This window comes from Daucus carota, chromosome 1 (genome assembly GCF_001625215.2).
Source record: "Daucus carota subsp. sativus chromosome 1, DH1 v3.0, whole genome shotgun sequence".
Taxonomy (NCBI): Eukaryota; Viridiplantae; Streptophyta; class Magnoliopsida; order Apiales; family Apiaceae; genus Daucus; species Daucus carota.
In genome coordinates this window covers 43,872,078-43,889,731 of record NC_030381.2, presented here as the reverse complement: position 1 = coordinate 43,889,731, position 17,654 = coordinate 43,872,078, and the positions used below count along the sequence as shown (strand labels likewise).

The 17,654-nt window shown below is 33.9% G+C and overlaps 2 protein-coding genes across 4 annotated transcripts; both read right to left on the bottom strand.

Annotated features, from left to right (window-relative positions):
- Nucleotides 1-2,724: 2,724 nt before the first annotated feature.
- On the bottom strand, nt 2,725-6,314 carry LOC108194150 (single-stranded DNA-binding protein, mitochondrial). Its single transcript, XM_017361060.2, has 6 exons — nt 6,145-6,314; nt 5,700-5,851; nt 4,625-4,833; nt 4,436-4,536; nt 3,166-3,225; nt 2,725-2,989 (listed from the first exon to the last, which is right to left on the bottom strand). The coding sequence occupies exons 1-6, from the start codon at nt 6,215-6,217 to the stop codon at nt 2,973-2,975; spliced, it is 612 nt and encodes a 203-aa protein (XP_017216549.1). The 5' UTR covers nt 6,218-6,314; the 3' UTR covers nt 2,725-2,972.
- A 1,322-nt stretch (nt 6,315-7,636) lies between these two features.
- Nucleotides 7,637-16,497, bottom strand: LOC108204281 (eukaryotic translation initiation factor 3 subunit A). Of its 3 annotated transcripts, none has more exons than XM_017373626.2 (14): nt 16,349-16,497; nt 15,878-15,965; nt 15,310-15,791; nt 12,562-12,777; nt 12,073-12,441; nt 11,962-11,991; nt 11,386-11,613; nt 11,129-11,290; nt 10,465-10,686; nt 10,169-10,375; nt 9,885-10,091; nt 9,518-9,598; nt 8,663-8,864; nt 7,637-8,331 (listed from the first exon to the last, which is right to left on the bottom strand). In XM_017373626.2, exons 2-14 carry the CDS (start codon nt 15,921-15,923, stop codon nt 7,937-7,939), a joined length of 2,847 nt encoding a protein of 948 aa, XP_017229115.1. In that variant the 5' UTR covers nt 15,924-15,965; nt 16,349-16,497; the 3' UTR covers nt 7,637-7,936. The 3 variants fall into 3 exon arrangements, with proteins under 3 accessions (XP_017229115.1, XP_017229116.1, XP_017229117.1); XM_017373627.2 differs by having other exon boundaries at nt 15,878-15,941; nt 16,349-16,489; XM_017373628.2 differs by having other exon boundaries at nt 15,878-15,944; nt 16,349-16,474.
- Nucleotides 16,498-17,654: the final 1,157 nt, after the last annotated feature.

Here is a 17,654-nt window from a genome sequence, read left to right as displayed (position 1 = left end):
CATTCTCTCTCCAACTTTTCTCTCAAATAATAATAAAACATTAATAAAGAGCAACTATAAAGAATAGGGTTGAAGTTGTCACGATATATCATGTATTAACTTGTTAGGAGATATATATTATATTATACTTTAAAGAATGATTTAAGAGCACCATTGGAGATGCTCTTATAGCTTTAGATTAAGAGCCTCTTTGCCTGAGCTTAAAACCCATGCTTTAAGCCATCGACTTTAGGCTGAAAAAAATATGTAATAAGTCAGAAGTCAACTTAAAGTTAGAAATAAGTCATAAACTGACTTAAAGCAAGAAGTTAGTTTGATGTACTTTTTTTAGTGACTTAATTTTTTTGAACTTTTTTAATTATTGATAAAATTACTAAGTTACCCATAAATCACTTTTATTTTGATTATTATATTTTTAATAACCCATAAGTCATTAATAAGCCAAAATTACCCAAACAGACATTTTAAACTCCCTAACTTATCACATTATAGTTACAATCATAAACTCAGCCAAACAACCTCTAAATTTATTTACTGTATTATTACACTATTTGTTAATATACATATACCAGTTTTTCTGGGAGCTTAAAGAAGTAATCAATTATATATCAAATACAGTAATCAGAGTAAAAGGTAACCTCCATGTATTTGGAAGCTCATTAGCATGCTAATCCTTATAATATTTTTTCCTCAATCATAAAGTATAAAAGCACTTTGTCTTTCCACTGTTTCACTTAAAGAAAATATATTGTATTGCATTCAGTTTCTCAAGGCATGGTCATGTACAATTGGCCAATGAGCTCTCATTAGACAACCAATTTGTTCAACTTGGGTACCTTAATTTAATTGCTCTTACTAAACTTGTACTTTAAAATGAAGGAAATACAATAACTTATATGTAAGTGCTCTACAGAAGTGGGAAGACCAGTGTTTCATTTGTCTCACTGTCTCAGGCCACCATCTGATAAGCTCTTTCTGATATCAAATAGTAGTATTTAAAGCAGAAGCGTGCAGGGGGTTAAATATATTAAACGATTCCACTTCTTTGTAGTATATTTCCAGGATCATTAGGCCTCATGATCCATCCATTTCTATAAGTGGCACTATCATAAAGATATAGATTTACAGAAGGTGCTAATTTAGATTTCAGGACACTGTCAGGGCTCTAATTAGTATGTTGACAAGTGACGACCTAATTGGAATCGACAGCCACTGCTGTAGTATAATATAGTAATGAGGACAAATGAAATTTAATCGACACAGACTCTAAAGCTAAAGTCGATTTGACCCTAGAACTAGCAAAGCAGAGACCAGTTATATGTCGATAGAACATTGGATTGCCGCCCTAAGAATATACAGAATACTGTAAAATTTAAGCAAGAGTTGATGACGACTTCACATATGATATCAATATATCATAGAGATAAAAAAAACAGTAATATCGAACACACACCAGCTTTCATGTAAAGCATACAAGGAGCATTTATAGAGCTAATGCAATAGCAATTATATATCCCACAAACCTTCAAATCTAAACTCTCAATCTTCCTACATGCAAAAGGGGTCATTTACATGGATAACTTTAATATATCTAACAATCCATTAAACAGAAGATACATCTACAGCACTAAATTTATTTAAGTTTTCACTTTGGACAGTCCATCAAAGAGTAACACTTTCTGACTTATTAGTACAATATACATATATCCTGAACGAATGAGATCATTCCTTTAAAGAAATCTTGAATATAAAGACCTACATAGTTCCAACTGCTTTATACAAACACGTATATAAAATACCCAAAAACGCAAATTCATTTGGAAGCTTAGCTGCAACTAACTGCTGCAATGAAGAGAATTCAGGACTAAATAACATAATTCCAAAGGAGTGTGTGTGTGTGTGTGTGTGTGTGTGAGTGTGTGTGTGTATCATATATGTATAGCATCTCCAGATGCACTGTGTAGGTAAAAGAATATGATCACTCATTGTGCATGACAATTTTCTTTTGTTATGTGAAAAGTTTGGATCATCTGTCACCTATCAGTGATGTCTGACAGGTAACAAACATAGAATGTGAACACACTTCATAGAATGTATAATACCCTAAGAAATCATCAGAAGCTACCATATACAGAATTTTTAACTTCTGATATTAGACAGAAATGTCACAAATACAAACCTCTCAGTCAGAAGCTAAATGGTTTTAGATGTGCTTGTAAGCAAATTGTGCATTTGGAGAAGAACTTTATATACAAAAATGTCACAAATAAATTCTGCCAGACATTTTTGACATTTTGTTTCATTATCAGGCGATAAGTCCATTATCCTTGAACCTCTCAGTCCAGAAGCTAAATGGTTTTAGATATGCTTGTAAGCAAATTGTGCATTCGGAGAACTTTATATACAAAAATAAAGATTAGAGTTGTGAATTGTTGAGGAACGTGAAATTAAAATTTAAGAATGAAGTCATTTTATGTTTGTGTTTTTCGAGTTGACATCAAAACTCAGACTTTATTGTAAGTGTTAGCATATTATACAAAGATGAAACAGAAATCATCCTTTAAGACTTAAAAGCTAGATAGTGATAAATTAGCACTTCTTCATTGTTGCTAATTTTATCATCTAAACAATTAAACCAGACTAAATTTAATTACAAATATACTAACATCTGAATCACATGTTTACAAAAGTACTAGGCAAAATCTGGAGCCAGGACAAATCATGTTCAGCTGACAGGATAGATAAATTGAAAGAAGAAAGCAAACTATAACAATAAAATCATATAAGAGATTTAAGAGGTAAATTCAAGAAGCATGCAGCAAGCTGCTGGAAGAGTTGAAGTTACAAATCAGAACTAACCGGTAACCAACACAAAGTCTACTCTGTTCACATATAAAACTAACTGCATCCATATTAGCCTTACAAGATATCCACTGACATTCTTCTATAGATTCAGAGTGTCAAGCTTCGGACTAGAACAATCCTTCTCCTGTCAAAAGAAAAAAGAAAAAACAGTATTCATACCGCATAAGTTCATTAATAGATAGTCCTGCATTTTGTCCACAAAAAATATTTTTCTTTCACTCCCACCAAAGTAGGCAATAATAAAGGGACTAATGCAGCAACACTAGCAGAGCAAGCCAGTTTATCAGAAGATATACTTACTCAGTTCATCTAAAGAGATATTGCTGACACTTTCACCCGATTTTATGAGGCGAATCCGACCTACAAGGGTAACAGAAAAATTAAGTTATGACTTATGATGATATTCCCTAATTATAGTCCGGTCTCAAAATCAGAATTTTACATGAATAACTTTACACAAACAGAAACCCAAGGGTTGTCAGTTTTAGTCAGCGAAAAGTCCTATTTATCTTGTACACAGTTGCAATCTGATTGTTAAGGAATCAAAGTTCTATCTCTGCACAATAATTGAGGGTTCGCACAGTTTTCTGAGAGTAAAATATGCATGGTGCATAAATAGCTCATCCCCTTTCTATCGAAATTCATTTTTCTACTTTTTTCTCTCATAATGACTTCCTACTTCAGGACACATTTCATGTTAATGTACAAAGAGTATAGGAACGATCAACATAAGGAAGGCGCAATAATGCAGATTATAAAAGAATAACCGAATATTATGGTCGACAAATGGCTGAAAATGGAGCAATTATTTGGGGGGTGGGGGGTGGGGGGGGGGGGACACCATAAAGTTATTCGATGAAATTACAATATTTAAATCTGAAAATTGAGTTACCAACATATCATTCACAGCATTCAGTATTTCACATTAACAATAAAGTCACTGCATTATCACTGTGTATTAAGCAATAGTTTACGCAGTTCTCCCATCTAGAAACCTTTCAAGGGATGAAGTGGGTTAAGAAACCATCTAAAAATCTGCCAACCAACACAAATGTTATACATCAGGCAAAGCTGTTGAGATGGTACTTTGGATGCAATGAATATATACACTATTTATGGATATAGCAGATGACCCTCAAAAGTTGATCATGTTACCTCTCTAATTGGCAAGTGTGCACCTATATGTTTCTAATTGCTTTATATCTAGATGAAATGGATTAAACAGATATTCTTCTTCTCCCTGACATCTTTTATCTATATTTTATTTCCACTTCATACAATGCTTTAAGCCCTTGTCAAATAATTATCAATATCTTTGAGTAACAACTGATGAAAAGAAAGTCACTAGACCCAAATGTACTACACTAATATACACATATTTCCCTAAAGGAACTAGTAAAACGGATGTGTGTTTTGTACTTGAGCAACAAAGCTGCTAGTTTATGACAAACAATTAATTGGCCACTAAGAAAGACTACGGCAGCGACAACAATAGCATGATTCAAATCAAGCAAAATAGCAACAGTTAAATACAGATATTTAATTAATTAAATATATAATGCACATATACCATCACGTCGCACACAAATCTCAGGTATGTTTTTAACTGTCCCATTGATACTGTCGTTATAGACTCTGGTCTCGATATCACCCTCAACAAAAACTGAAGAGCTGTAGGATCAGTTCCACATTAGACAGAAAAAAAGAAGGAACATTATATAATCTAACTAGTTATAAACTAATGATATATTATATATACTTTTTGACAAGTTGTTGGATTGCATAAGCGCCAAGTTGATCATTATGCACAGCAATTCTATGCCACTGAGCTGGTTTTGGCAAGTCTTTACTCCCTAAAGTTCTTTGATCAAACATACCCCCTGTCCCAATAGTAAAGATGGTAACAGTACGACCATTCCTCAAAATCTTCTGAACAGGAACATTCCCGATTTTTCCACATATAATTGCCTGCATATGTGGAAGTTAAGAAAATGTAATTTTCTATTATATATTTGCATCCATAAGAACTGCAAGGTGTAGCTATGTTCTTCAAAGAAAATGACAAATACTAGTAAAACAACCAATATTTCTGTTTGTCAGAATTGAACCCAACATTTCCCAAATATATCCCCAAATGTCACCAGCAAAAGTATACGTGCATTCCATGATCAATGCATGTACTCCCTTGAATGTTCTTAGTATGGATCTTTAATGAGTAATGACTAATATATCAAACACATCCTCAATAAAGTTATATGCCAACTTAAAAATTATACAATTAAGTTTAATACCTTGATATAAGGTATCAAATTGAAAACACACAAGATTTACAGTAACACGCCCATTTGACCATTCAAGCCCATTTTTGTCAAATTAGGCTGAAGTTAAGCCTAGGTATATACAAATAAGCTCAAAGTTGTTAATCCAGGTCCAGACAAGCTTGTTAAAGAGCCAAACCTCAAAAAAATTTGTTTTTCATTACTATTTTGGGCTCGGATTGACAAACTTAGTCATGGGTTGTCAAACTACTAGAGACTTAAAAGTTTAAGCATGAAATTGGGTCAGTTAACAAGGATTTAGTGCCCTCCGTCACAAAATGCCAATTTAGCATAATAAGCTTTCACAAAACGTGCTCAAGCTCATAGAGCAGACACTCTATTCAGATAAAATCATACTGCCAACACTTTTTTAAGATTCAAATAGTAAAGTTTAGTCAGAGTTTATTCAAATTTCTTGACTTGCAGCTTATAAGTGAGTCAATCCTCTAAAGCCAAATTAACATTTCAAATATTACCAACACATAAGTATAGTTCAAGACTAAAAAATATAAGTACCTTATGAACGCCACGATAACCCCAACCCCTTTGAGGATCAACACCCTGCAGTTCCAACTCTTGCTTTGGTGGGAAAAAGTCATCCGGACCAATCTCATTATCAGTATCAGAAGAGCCAGCCGAGTACAGTCGTGATCGTGAGCTACCCGCCACTACAACTCATCGAAACCCATCATAAGAAACTGAACAAATGCAATTCAATTCATACTAGAAGATGTCTTGTATCAACATTTCATATTCTTGCAAATTCCAAAAGAAAAAAAGATGCAAAATACTAAATGATGCCACAATATTTCAAAGAAATTAATACAAACTAAAAAACATTTTGGGGCTAGTCCCTATTTCTACCGTAACAAAAAAAAAAAAGCATTTTCAAACAAAGTACAAACACACAGGCATATATAAACACGTGTGTATGTACAAAGGGATAACGCAAGGGAGGTACCAAATGGAACGTGGGTCTTTGCGGAAACTGAAATCTTTAAATGCTTTGCGATTTTCAGTGCGAGAGAACTCATTCTTCTCGGTGAATATATGAAACAAGAATTAGAAAAGTACTGGTTGTGTAACTACTAACTAGAACCCTGAAGAGGGTTCTAAGAAGCTTTCGGGTTTAAACATGGATACCCGTTTGCCCATGGATCATGACTCCGAGTTTAGAGGTCGTATACTCGTATTCCATGAGAATTTAATAAATTTTGTTATTTATGAAATGAAATTTAGGTATACGAAGCTGGAATTTAATATTTTAGTCTTATAATTTTAATTTCTAAATATAAGGACTTTGTCAAATAACACAATTTATTTTTAGCAATTTAAATTTCTGTATATGAAATTTTATAATAAACTATAATAAATAAATTGTGTTTTTCTATAAAATTTTAATTATTTTTCTTGAGAACTTCACAAATATAACGTCTAATTTATCATATCAATAGTGTATAAAAACTTTTTTGGAAAAAGAAGAATAAGGAAATAGGTACCAAAGAAAGGTTCGGATATACACCCTCCGTACCATCGACACGGAGAACGAGAAAAAATGAATAACTTTAAATGAAAATGGGGAAAAGTGATGAGACTCGTAGATTTGAGGTAGTGGAGAAACTTAATTGTATGAAAAGTAGGCAAAGTGGTAGGACCAATTTATAATTAATGGAGTAATAGATTTGAGATAGTTGAGAAAAATCATAAGTATAATAGTGTTTATATTGTTATGGAATGGAGATAGTGGAAGAAAGTATTGAGTATGATAGTGTTTTATATTATTAACAGTTATAACAGTTATTATTTTTGAAATGTATAAAAATGATACTACATTCCAAAAAAACAAAATGTACAGAAATGAATAAAACGGAGGGAATAATAGTGTTCGGGTAAAGGATACGAAAAAATGTTCTAGCAGGGACTCTGCACGGGAAAAGGATACGGGGAATATGAGTAGTTCATGAGACCCACGTAATAAAACCAGTAATCACTAATGACTAATCAGATAAACTGATAACGAGATTCTGCATAAAAGGATGTGGGAAGATGGAGAGGTATTCTGCACGAGATTGTGTATACTTTCTGAAGGAAATTCATTATGAGAGCACACGATCGTAAGATGCTAGGCATACAAGGATGTTTTCCTTTTCTTTTACAGTTTGTTGAGTGTTCATTTTAGCTTAACCTTACAAAATAGAGTGCATACTTAAACAGGAAACTGGTGAATTTTTTCTTACTACCTAGAACCATAAACCAAACAGCGAATAAGGAATGGTTCTACTTATACACCACATGCGAGACACTTTTATTTGTAACCAACACACTGGACACATTTTAGCTACTAAAAATAACATAAATAGTTATTCATGTGCAAGAGCCAATATTGGCAAACTTTCAGCAACTCGAAGAAAAGCAACTTATAAAAATGAAGATTCTCAACTAAAATCGATAGGTAAAAGCTCAAAACAGTATGTATAAATTTGAATTGGTTTTGACTGAAGACTGAAGAGTGATGCTTTCCGCAAAACTTGAACAGGTATTTTAAGTACCAGGATTAACAAGTCCAGAGTATAAACACATGTTTATCTAGACTTCAGGAATACCAACTCCAGTGAAAGATAGCAGAAAGAGAGCTGTCAAATTCAACACCAAGATTTGAAGGAGCAATTATCATTTAGTTTGATGTCTAACAACTATCTTAACAAACGATCATATGATTCACCAACTGTTGAAGTACACCAGCTCCAGATAATTTAGCCACCCCTTGGGGGGATCCTGGATGATGTCCAAGGTTGTCTTTGACCACCTCCACTACGCCACCTATCACCACCAGGAGGGGGTGCCCGATCATCCTGTCGGCCACTACCCCATCGGTCAGGTTCCGGAGGGGGAGCCTGTGCTTCAGCTCGACGGAACCGAGGCACATACTTTCCTGGCGCTGGTGCTGCAACAGCTGGAACAACAGGTGCTACTTCTGGAGCAGCTGGTGTTTCCAATGGACGAGCTGCAATAGGAATTTCAGAAGACCTAGCAAGTAGTTCACTTCTCCTCTTTTCTTCCACTTCCTGCTCCCTTCGCCTCTGCTTCTCTGCAATTTCATCCATCTTTGCCCGGTGCTCAGCCTCCTCTTTCTTGCGTCTTTCAGCCGCTGGATAGTGTGTATTATGAAATATGCATCAGCAATAATAAAACCAGAGCACTTTCACAATAAGGGTCACAGCAATTATCACTTTCACTAAAGAAGACTGAAAGAGCAAGTACTATACGGCATTTTCGGTACTATACCACCACTACTACTATCCCACATTCTGTTGTAAAGTACAACTCCCTTGTGAGTAGAGGAAGGGTAGTTGCACACTTGCAGTGGCACCAATCTCTTGCCTCTCTTACCTCCAGAAGATTACCAAGTTGACAAAAAAAAACCATACAAAACTATTGAAGTAAGCTGCTTAGATTAAGTAGTTTGGTCGGAAAAGTACCTTCACGCTTGCGAGCTTCTTCCTCTTCTTGAAGCTTTTTCAGTCTTTCTTCCTCAACACTCAAATAAAACAACATTTTTCTCTTACTTTCTCTCTCCTCCTTCCGTGCCTGCAGGATTTGTTCAATTCGTTCATGTCTTTCCTTTCTCAACCTCTCATACTCAGCTTCCCGATGTTTCACAACTTTATTCTGAAATTGTATCTGCAAAAGGAACCGCATATAACAGAATTATAAACTGTCTTAGCCAAGAGCAGCCAAACCATCACAAGAGCAAAAATAGGATGGGCACAATCAGTGTTGTGAAAAGCGCATTAAGCGGGCACTTAAGCGGCCGCCTAAGCGGAATCGGTCTTAAATCGCATCGATTTTGTACTAAGCAGGTGATTAAGCGTTTTTGAAAATTAAGCGGACTATTAAGCGGATTAATCAGTCATTAAGCGGATTAAGCGGTCAAATTTAAGATATTAATTTTTTTATATTATAACTATAATTATATTAAAATATTAAAAATATATGTTTTGTTACGAATATTATAAATTTAAATTCTTACCACAACATAATATTATATTTATATATTAATATTATTAATATTATAACTAAATATTTAATTATATATAATTAATCTGCTTAAAATTCCGCTTAAGCGTCCGCTTTACCGCTAAAGCGCTAGAAGGTTCTTCCGCCGCTTAGAACTGATTTGCGCTTTTCACAACATTGGGCACAATATTTCGAGGAAGTAAAATCAGTAAGACATATAGAACATAAGAGTCTTCTTCTGTCTAGTTAGGATAAACCAAGTGTCAGAAACAATAGGGGGTTGTGCAGTGGTAACTGGTAATGTAGACAGTACCGACCTTGCTGTCCAATATCCTTAGCAGCCTATTCTTTTCCTTGAGATCCCCATCATGACGCTGCCTGCTTATCTCTATCTCTTGCTGAAAAGTAGCACACAGAACACAAGTTAGCACTTATAATAAATTGTATTTTAGGATGTCTGTTTTTCATTAGTCAATGACCCTGTACTATAATAATATATATTAATAACTTTTGACAATGCGCAGATCATGCAAAGAGCATTCATCAGGGATATAAAAACACACTTGGTTGCCCTGCAGGCTTTAAAGGAACTTGATTAATAGGAAGGAACTCTGTAGAGAAACATGGGTCTGGCCAACTTAAAAGTGTTAATGCAAGTGACATATCCCAAGTTTTACATTATACCTGTTGTTCATGTTCATGAAGCACCTTCTCTTCTGCCAGACGACGTTGAAATGCTGCTTCAATCAAAGGTGCTGCTTCTTCTCTTTTTGCCCTTTCCAAGTAATCCATCGTTTTACCTAACTTTTGCAATCTTTTTTCCATATCTTGCCTTTCTCTTAATTGTTCATTATGAGCCAACTCCATCAAAGACTGCTTTGTCACTTTCTCCTGAGTGCACAAGAAAAGGTCAATTGTGAAATCCCTTGGTTCTGTCAATATATCAAAGAAAAGAAGAATTTACGTACTCCATCCATAACTGTCTTCTTTCCCTTCTTTTTACCACGCTTTTCAGCCTCTTGAAGCAAGGCTTGTGCTTCTTCAAGCTCTCTCTCCTCAATTTCCCTTAAAATTCTCTGATTTCTCCTCTGCTCAATTTCAGATGCAAGCCTTCTCTGCTCTGCCTCTTCAGTTATTTTCTGCAGCTTAAGCCGTTTTGATTCTTCCTCACGTTCCTAAAAAAGAACATTAATCATCCAATCCCCCAACATTGTTATTTGTATTTTTGAAAATAATAGAATGTCATAACATCAATTAAAGATACCCGCTCTAGAAGATGACGTTCTTGTTCTTCCTTTCTCTTCTCTATAATTGATTTCCGAGCAAGCAGCCTTTTGTGCTCCTTGTCAACAACTTCGGCTAAATTAGGCAGCATCTCACCTAGTTTTGATATTTTCCTCTCAGAAGGGTAAATCATCGACCTTGATCTATTTAAATTTTCAGCAAATAAGCCAAGATGATTGCGCAGACCATCCGACTCAAGACCCTGCATAAAGAAATATTAGTAACTAGAAACAATAATCTAGATGTATATATCTTATCCAATATGACTATCCAATAAAATATATGATGCAGCTCATGTCCGGAGTCGGACTAGAACCTGCGTCATCAACTTTTAGAGATTTCTATTTGACAGTCGACACTTGGATGTGTCATGAGAAAACATAGAGTACAAGCTGACTAGCATGATAGTTTTTAATTGTTTACAATAGATAACAAATAAAGTATGAAAAAAAATTGAACAGAAAAAAAGGAAAACAAATAGAGAATTGTAACTTATGTTCAGGCAAGCAGCTCAAATTAAGAATAAAGTTAAATACATCTGGACTATAATAGATAGATATACAGCATGCATATGTATTAAGAGGGCATCAGTTAAGACAGTTCAATACATGAGTACCCAAAAAAGGATAACGATATTGACTCACCAAAGTACTAAATATAACAGCTCCCTTCATATGGTCAACTTTCATTGCAACAAAATCATGTTTGACCGCATCTACAGAGAGTTTCTCCACAGCCGGGAAACTAAAAAAGGGGACCATCTTGGCTAAACTCTCAATGCTCATTGTTTGATAAACTTGAGACACCTGCAAAATATTTATAATGATTATTGATAAAAATGCAAGCAGTAATATGTGGCACCACCACCGTTCTGTATAACAAGCAAATGAAGAAATCTTGCCTGCTGCAGCAATCTCAAAGTAGCCAGCTTCTCCAACGCGGGAACATACTGGGAAAGCTGTACTTCTGGTACAGATGAAGCTGATGAAATTTTACCCCCAACGTTTGAAATCTTTGCCAACAAAGGTTGAACTTTCGATGCCAAATCCAGAGGCAGAAATTCATGCTCCAAAAGATGATAAAGATCTTTCACCTCCTGAGTAACATAGGTCATTACACCTTTCGACATCTATAGAAAAAGAGAGAAAAGATGTTAAATAAAGCAAAATAAATCATAATGCAAGTGCATAAAGCACCAGAAAAGTATAAATATCGGTATCACAGAAAGAAATAAATCAAAAAATTAGCCGCAACTAAAAACAAAGTGCTCCAGAGCTTCCATATTGCAAATATACTACCTCTGTCAAACAATATTAATGTTACTATTCTATTTCCCTAGAAAATATATACAATTATAAACTTATGGTACAAATACATATACTTATGCCTTTTGAGAAGCAGGTGTAATGTAGAATAGTCATTGGTTTGTACAACACATAAAACATTATACAATTCAGTCAAAAAATTCAACACTCACCAGATCTGAAAGTAGTGATGATCGAGAGAGCTGAAAAAAATAGCAAAAAATTAGAAGGAGATCATACTCTAGAATCCAAGAAACTGAGACCCAAATATCTCGTTAAAATACCATGTCTCTGCCCTCAGTCTTGGTGTCAAGATTGAAACCGATAAGATTAGACATCCTCATGTTGCGCTCCTTCTCATGTTCAAGTTCCAAATGAGATGCTCGACGTGTGTGGTCGTAGGGGGGAACTGACATTGCAGCTAAAAGAACAGAAGATGCTATTAGCTGCAAGTCCTTCTGATTAAGGTTTTTATTAAAGCTTTTCTGAAGTTGAAAAAGTTTGAACCACGCATATGCATGATAAAGATGACTAGAAGAGATCCAAAATATCTCCGTTAGTTTAGCATAATATACAGCCATCCAGGATGTTTTAGGCATTTTCTTCACCATGCATGTCAACCCATAGATATCCTCCACAGAACGGAACGCTTCCTGCAGGATAAAATACAATATAAGAAACAAATTAAACTATCATTTATCCTCAATATGGGCACAAAATAGTAAAATCTGCAGCAATATATTTCCCACATTCTCGAATCACAAATTACAAACCTGCCAAAGTTCAAGTTCGGTAGCAATCTTTAATTGCTCAAATCTTGTATCGAGATAGAATTGCATGCTTTCAGGTGCAGAAAGGTCAGGACGATCCCTCTGGTCTCTATATTTGTTCAGATTTGCTAAATGATTCCTGATAATCTCACACAGCCTTCGGAACTCTGTAGATCGCTTGTATTGCTTACAGAACTGGAAAGCACGGTGTGCAGTATCCTAAACAAAATTTAACAAAATAATTAGTTGGGCTCTGCTAAATGAATATCTATATTAATTTCAAATGGCAATTACATATAATAAACACAAAAAACAGGGATAAGAAAAAGAGGTCCACCTAGAACTATCGATTAGCAAGAAATATCACATTATATCTCGCCCATGTCAATCAATAAAAATTACCCCCATATATGAACCGGCAGAAATCGTTGGCAAAAAATATTTAGACAATACCGTAGAAGCTTGCTACATACATATTTGAATCTATTATTTTGGGCATTACTCTATATGGTGCATAACTCAATATTATCTACTCCTACATTCTAAGAAATGTATAAGAATAAAACCCGTCACAGATGAACCAATGCTTCGCTTCTTTAAAATAAATGGAAATATGGAATACAACATTGTGAACAGATGTCAAGGTAATGATAATGATGTAGGGGAAATGAGTCCAAAACATCAAAGGGCAAATTTTCTATGACCGATTTTGTGAAGAAAATAAGTAGGAAAGACAGTTAAGAATTCATTCTTGCACTACACTAACTTGTAGATTGAATATAGAGAAAACCCTTATCAAATATGCAAATGGATTAGAATCTGTCAGCTAAAGAAATGAGACTTTAAAGGTTTCATTTATATTCAATGTCCCCAGATCTACATTTTTCTTGGTATTAGCTATTCTGTCTAAAGCAATAATCATTCTTTACTATTTGATATTCATAGCTCAACTAGATCTTTTATTCTAGAGTCAGCTACGTGTACAGTGCATAGCCAGCTACTCATGGAGTGTATCCTCCAAAAACTGAGGTAAGTAGCAGCACAAATTTTGATGCTGAAAATCAGCATTGTACAGGATGGTCCAGTACTCGTATGTGAATTCCTTAATGTCTGTGGCCTTGTAGGTTACTAGGTTCGTTTTACTGCAATGAATACATTACGCACACTCATCGTAGATATAAATTTTAGGACTTTAGCATTCTAAACCATTTTTAACTTCTTTTAGTATCACCGAATACTGAACTGAAGACAACCGATCTATCTTCTAATATCATCATATATTATACTCCCCCTGTCCCCCTGAGTTATATACATTGGGGGACGGGGACACGGCACGGACTTTAATGCTTCTGTAAAGTATAGTTTTATAACTTTAAGATTTTTCTTTTCTGAATAAAAGTTTGAATGATATATTTTTATTCAGAAAAAGAAAATTTTAAAAATAAGTTATAGAACTATATTTTATAAGAGCATTGAAGTATGTGTCAAGCAGTGAAAAAGAAACGTATAGAATAAATGGGACAGAGGGAGTAATAACTTAGTTGCCAACCACAAACATGAATATATATTCTTTCGGGTATCGTCCCCTTACTTCATCGAGCAACTGTTTTAGTACTTAATCAACAAATTGTAATATTAGAAGATTGTTAATTACAGGGTGCAATTTTCAGTTCTAGACTCATAAAACTCATGCAAGACAAGTGCGGTTCAGAAGGCGATAATCATGGGTTTATAAAACAATCTCGAGACCACACTAGCATCACTTATATAGTTCTCCCACCCTTATTTGTGATATTTCTGAAATGAAGCTCCTCCATTGCACTTAAATGGCTTGTTTACTGCATACGGAAGATGCAAATCAACCAGATCCTACTTTCAGACTAGCAGATTCAACATGAATTAAAGCTCTATCGTCAAAGTTATACATTCAAGTGGGCCTGCATTTATTTTTCAAAAGAATGAAGGTTCTAGTGGTAACAAAACAATGCCTTGTCAATTATTATTTCTTGTCAGCAGTGTAACTTTATGTTAATGTGTTCATTTTCTGTGTATGATCTTCCCTATTTATGGTGATAAAAGTTTTTGGTAATTTCTAATTGTATACAACACCAACTAACCTTAATCTAATATGATTGGAAGTAAAGCAAGAGCACAAATCCAAACACTTCAAGTGTACAACTAATTTATACCTAATGTAACTGAAAAGGAAGCTCACAAAAAAAAATGAAAATTTTGGAAGACCAAATAGATCATCCGGTACCAAATTTACTCATCCTATAAACAAACCTGCACTCCATCTAACATTTAAGTGGAAATATGTTTAATATTGCCAAAAGCCTTAATCAGGACCTAGTTGAAATGTTTTCCCATTTATGTAAAATAATTCTTAATTGCAAAAAAGAAATAAGCTACAACGAATAAAAATGTTTATTGATTCTAAATGCCTTTGTCAAGGCAGTAAAAGTCTTTAGCCACATCACAAATAGAGCAAACATGGCGTACTGATTATAATACTCATCAAAAAAAGATTTTTAAAATACTAGGCGCTGACATAACTGAGCCCAGTACAATGCAGATATCTTAACTTATAAGCATAATATTCCACATCACAAATCATTTTTCCAAGCTAATGAACAGGCATAGGGCTAAAAAACTAGTAGAACATTAAGCCTTCCCTAGCCGTATTTTAAATCACATAAAACATCAGAATCAACTTCTCTTCTCAGGATAAAAAGTTCAAAGAAAAATTACCGCATAGAGGGCCATTAACTTAGAGTTGTTCCTCAGTATTTCAAGAACTGTGCGATATGTCTCCCATAAAAACTTAAACCATGGGGTAACAAGCTCGCGATCAGACCGATCCTTTCCTTTTTCACCACTGACATAACTCAACATAAGATCTTCAGGCCTATTATCAGCTTCTAAGTCATCAACATCAAGAGCTTCTTCTAAGGCTTGTGCCTGACTACGAGCAGACTCAGCTTTCTTAGTAGAAAGGTCCATGAAGTGCTTAATAACCTCCTCCAACGAACTGACATTCACTTGTTGACATATTATCCGGTATTGAATCAGCCCATCTTTTGCAAACCTGCCTCTTCTCATGTCCACACAAAGCTCAATATACTTGAACATGATCTTCTCATGCGTCTTCTGCCACGCACGGTACCTCTTTGAAGTAATCAAATCGTGAAGAGATTGCAAAGCATCTTGCTTCTGACCCACATTAATCAGCTCTGTATCAACACATACCAAGGCATCAGTATACAAACATTATATACTGAAGCTAGCATCAATACTACAATAGGAAATTGCATCTCACCCTCAGCTCTCTTGAGAGCATTCTCCGGCTTCGCAAAATTCGACATATTGCTCAGCCACTAATCCTGCTAAAATACTAAAATCGTCAACTGTACATCAACACCACACATAAAAAAAAACAATTAATAACAAAATAGAACACCTCAATGCAAACAATTTCCGATAAATTTATAACAAAATGCAGTTCAAATCATCAACCAAATCACAAAAACCAAGTAAACTAATCACAAAAAAACCCGAAAAATCTCATTAATCAGAATAAAGACAGTTCTTTACACAGTAATCGAATTCAATCAAATCAAGCTACGAAACAAACACACTCACATACATATATACAAATCAAACAGAATAATGTCAACACTGTAATTGAATTAAACTAAACATACTTATCAATTTCTTCATAGATCTTCAAAAACAATAAGATCGAATTACAAAAGCGAATTGAGATGCGGAAAGAGTGATAAACTCATACCTCAGCTTCAAGATTCAAGAGCTCTGTATGTATTGTATGTATATGTAGATAGATTTATCTACGCCGCCGATTGTATCGCTGAGAGTGTGTTTTAGCCAACGAGCTGTATGTATTTATTTTTAGGGCTTGATAGTTTTTGCATTACTATGCACTTTCATCACTTAAGATTCGATTATTTATACATCTGGTCCTCAAGTTCGTAATAATTTCGTAAGTAACCCTGTATTATTATTATTGTTATTGTTATATTATTTCGTAAGTAACGCTGTATTATTATTGTTATTGTTATTGTTATTATTTAAAAGTATATGAATTGTATGTAATTTATATTGAAAATACAATATCAACAAACAATAGTTCAAAAATAAAATCAAATTTACAAATATGTGCAGATGACTTCATATATTTAGATAAAAAAAATTAATACTTTTAGACAGAATATTCATAAAAAAAAAATCAGAAACGATTTTAATGCTCCATTAACTCATTTCATTCATTCATATATCCTAAATAAAATGAAAAGGACAAAAAAATACATGAATTATTGAATACAACGGATATGAGAATAGATTATTGATAATATTTGATACAATATAATATATAGAGTACAATATATTAAAGAAAGATAAATAAATATAAATAACTCATATAGAGTTACACACTATAAAATTTGACACTATGAAATGCAGATACTTTTGACCTAGTAGTAATGGAGTGAAACAGAACAATACCAAAGTTTGTTAATTTACATTTTTGTTATGTTTAATAATTTTATAGTAAACATTATTGAGAATCGAAAAACTCTATGAGAAATCAAGACTTCATCGAAAGATAATTTCTATATGTTTGGCATTGTTACTATGATTTTTAGCTTTTAAAAATAAAATCAATTTTACTAGAAATTAGCTTTTGAATTGTAATGGACTTGCTTTTGCATTGGGAAACGATGTTCTTAAAAAAAAGGCCATTATAAGACTAAGATTTTGATTTTTAGGTGATGTAATGTCTACTGAGAAGAAGGCTAGGATAATTGCATGGTGTTTGGTTTTTTGTTAGTGTTAATGATATTTTGTCATGTACGATTGAAGCAAATACATACTTATAAAACATTAAATGAAATTTGATATATTTTTGCAATATATATGCTTGTGTTAAAGAAGATTCATTGTGGATAGCAAATTTAAATTTTTAGTTTGTTTGAAATTTTTCGTCAAGCTTTGCGCATTATGTGTTTCAATTTTTTTTATTTTTTATTTTTTGCTTTCGTGATAATATTTTTTACTATCATTTGATATTTTTGAAACAT

Excerpts from the sequence above, each read along its gene's own strand:
- LOC108194150 (XM_017361060.2), bottom strand. The coding sequence starts at position 6,217 with ATGAGTTCTCTCGCACTGAAAATCGCAAAGCATTTAAAGATTTCAGTT. Across the intron at positions 4,834-5,699 it reads GTTATCGTGGCGTTCATAAG|GCAATTATATGTGGAAAAAT; the intron begins GTACTTATATTT and ends CCACATATGCAG. Across the intron at positions 4,537-4,624 it reads ATCCAACAACTTGTCAAAAA|CTCTTCAGTTTTTGTTGAGG; the intron begins GTATATATAATA and ends CTGATCCTACAG.
- LOC108204281 (XM_017373626.2), bottom strand. The coding sequence starts at position 15,923 with ATGTCGAATTTTGCGAAGCCGGAGAATGCTCTCAAGAGAGCTGAGG. Across the intron at positions 15,792-15,877 it reads TGCTCTCAAGAGAGCTGAGG|AGCTGATTAATGTGGGTCAG; the intron begins GTGAGATGCAAT and ends GTGTTGATACAG. Across the intron at positions 8,865-9,517 it reads TAAGGATATTGGACAGCAAG|ATACAATTTCAGAATAAAGT; the intron begins GTCGGTACTGTC and ends TTCCTTTTGCAG.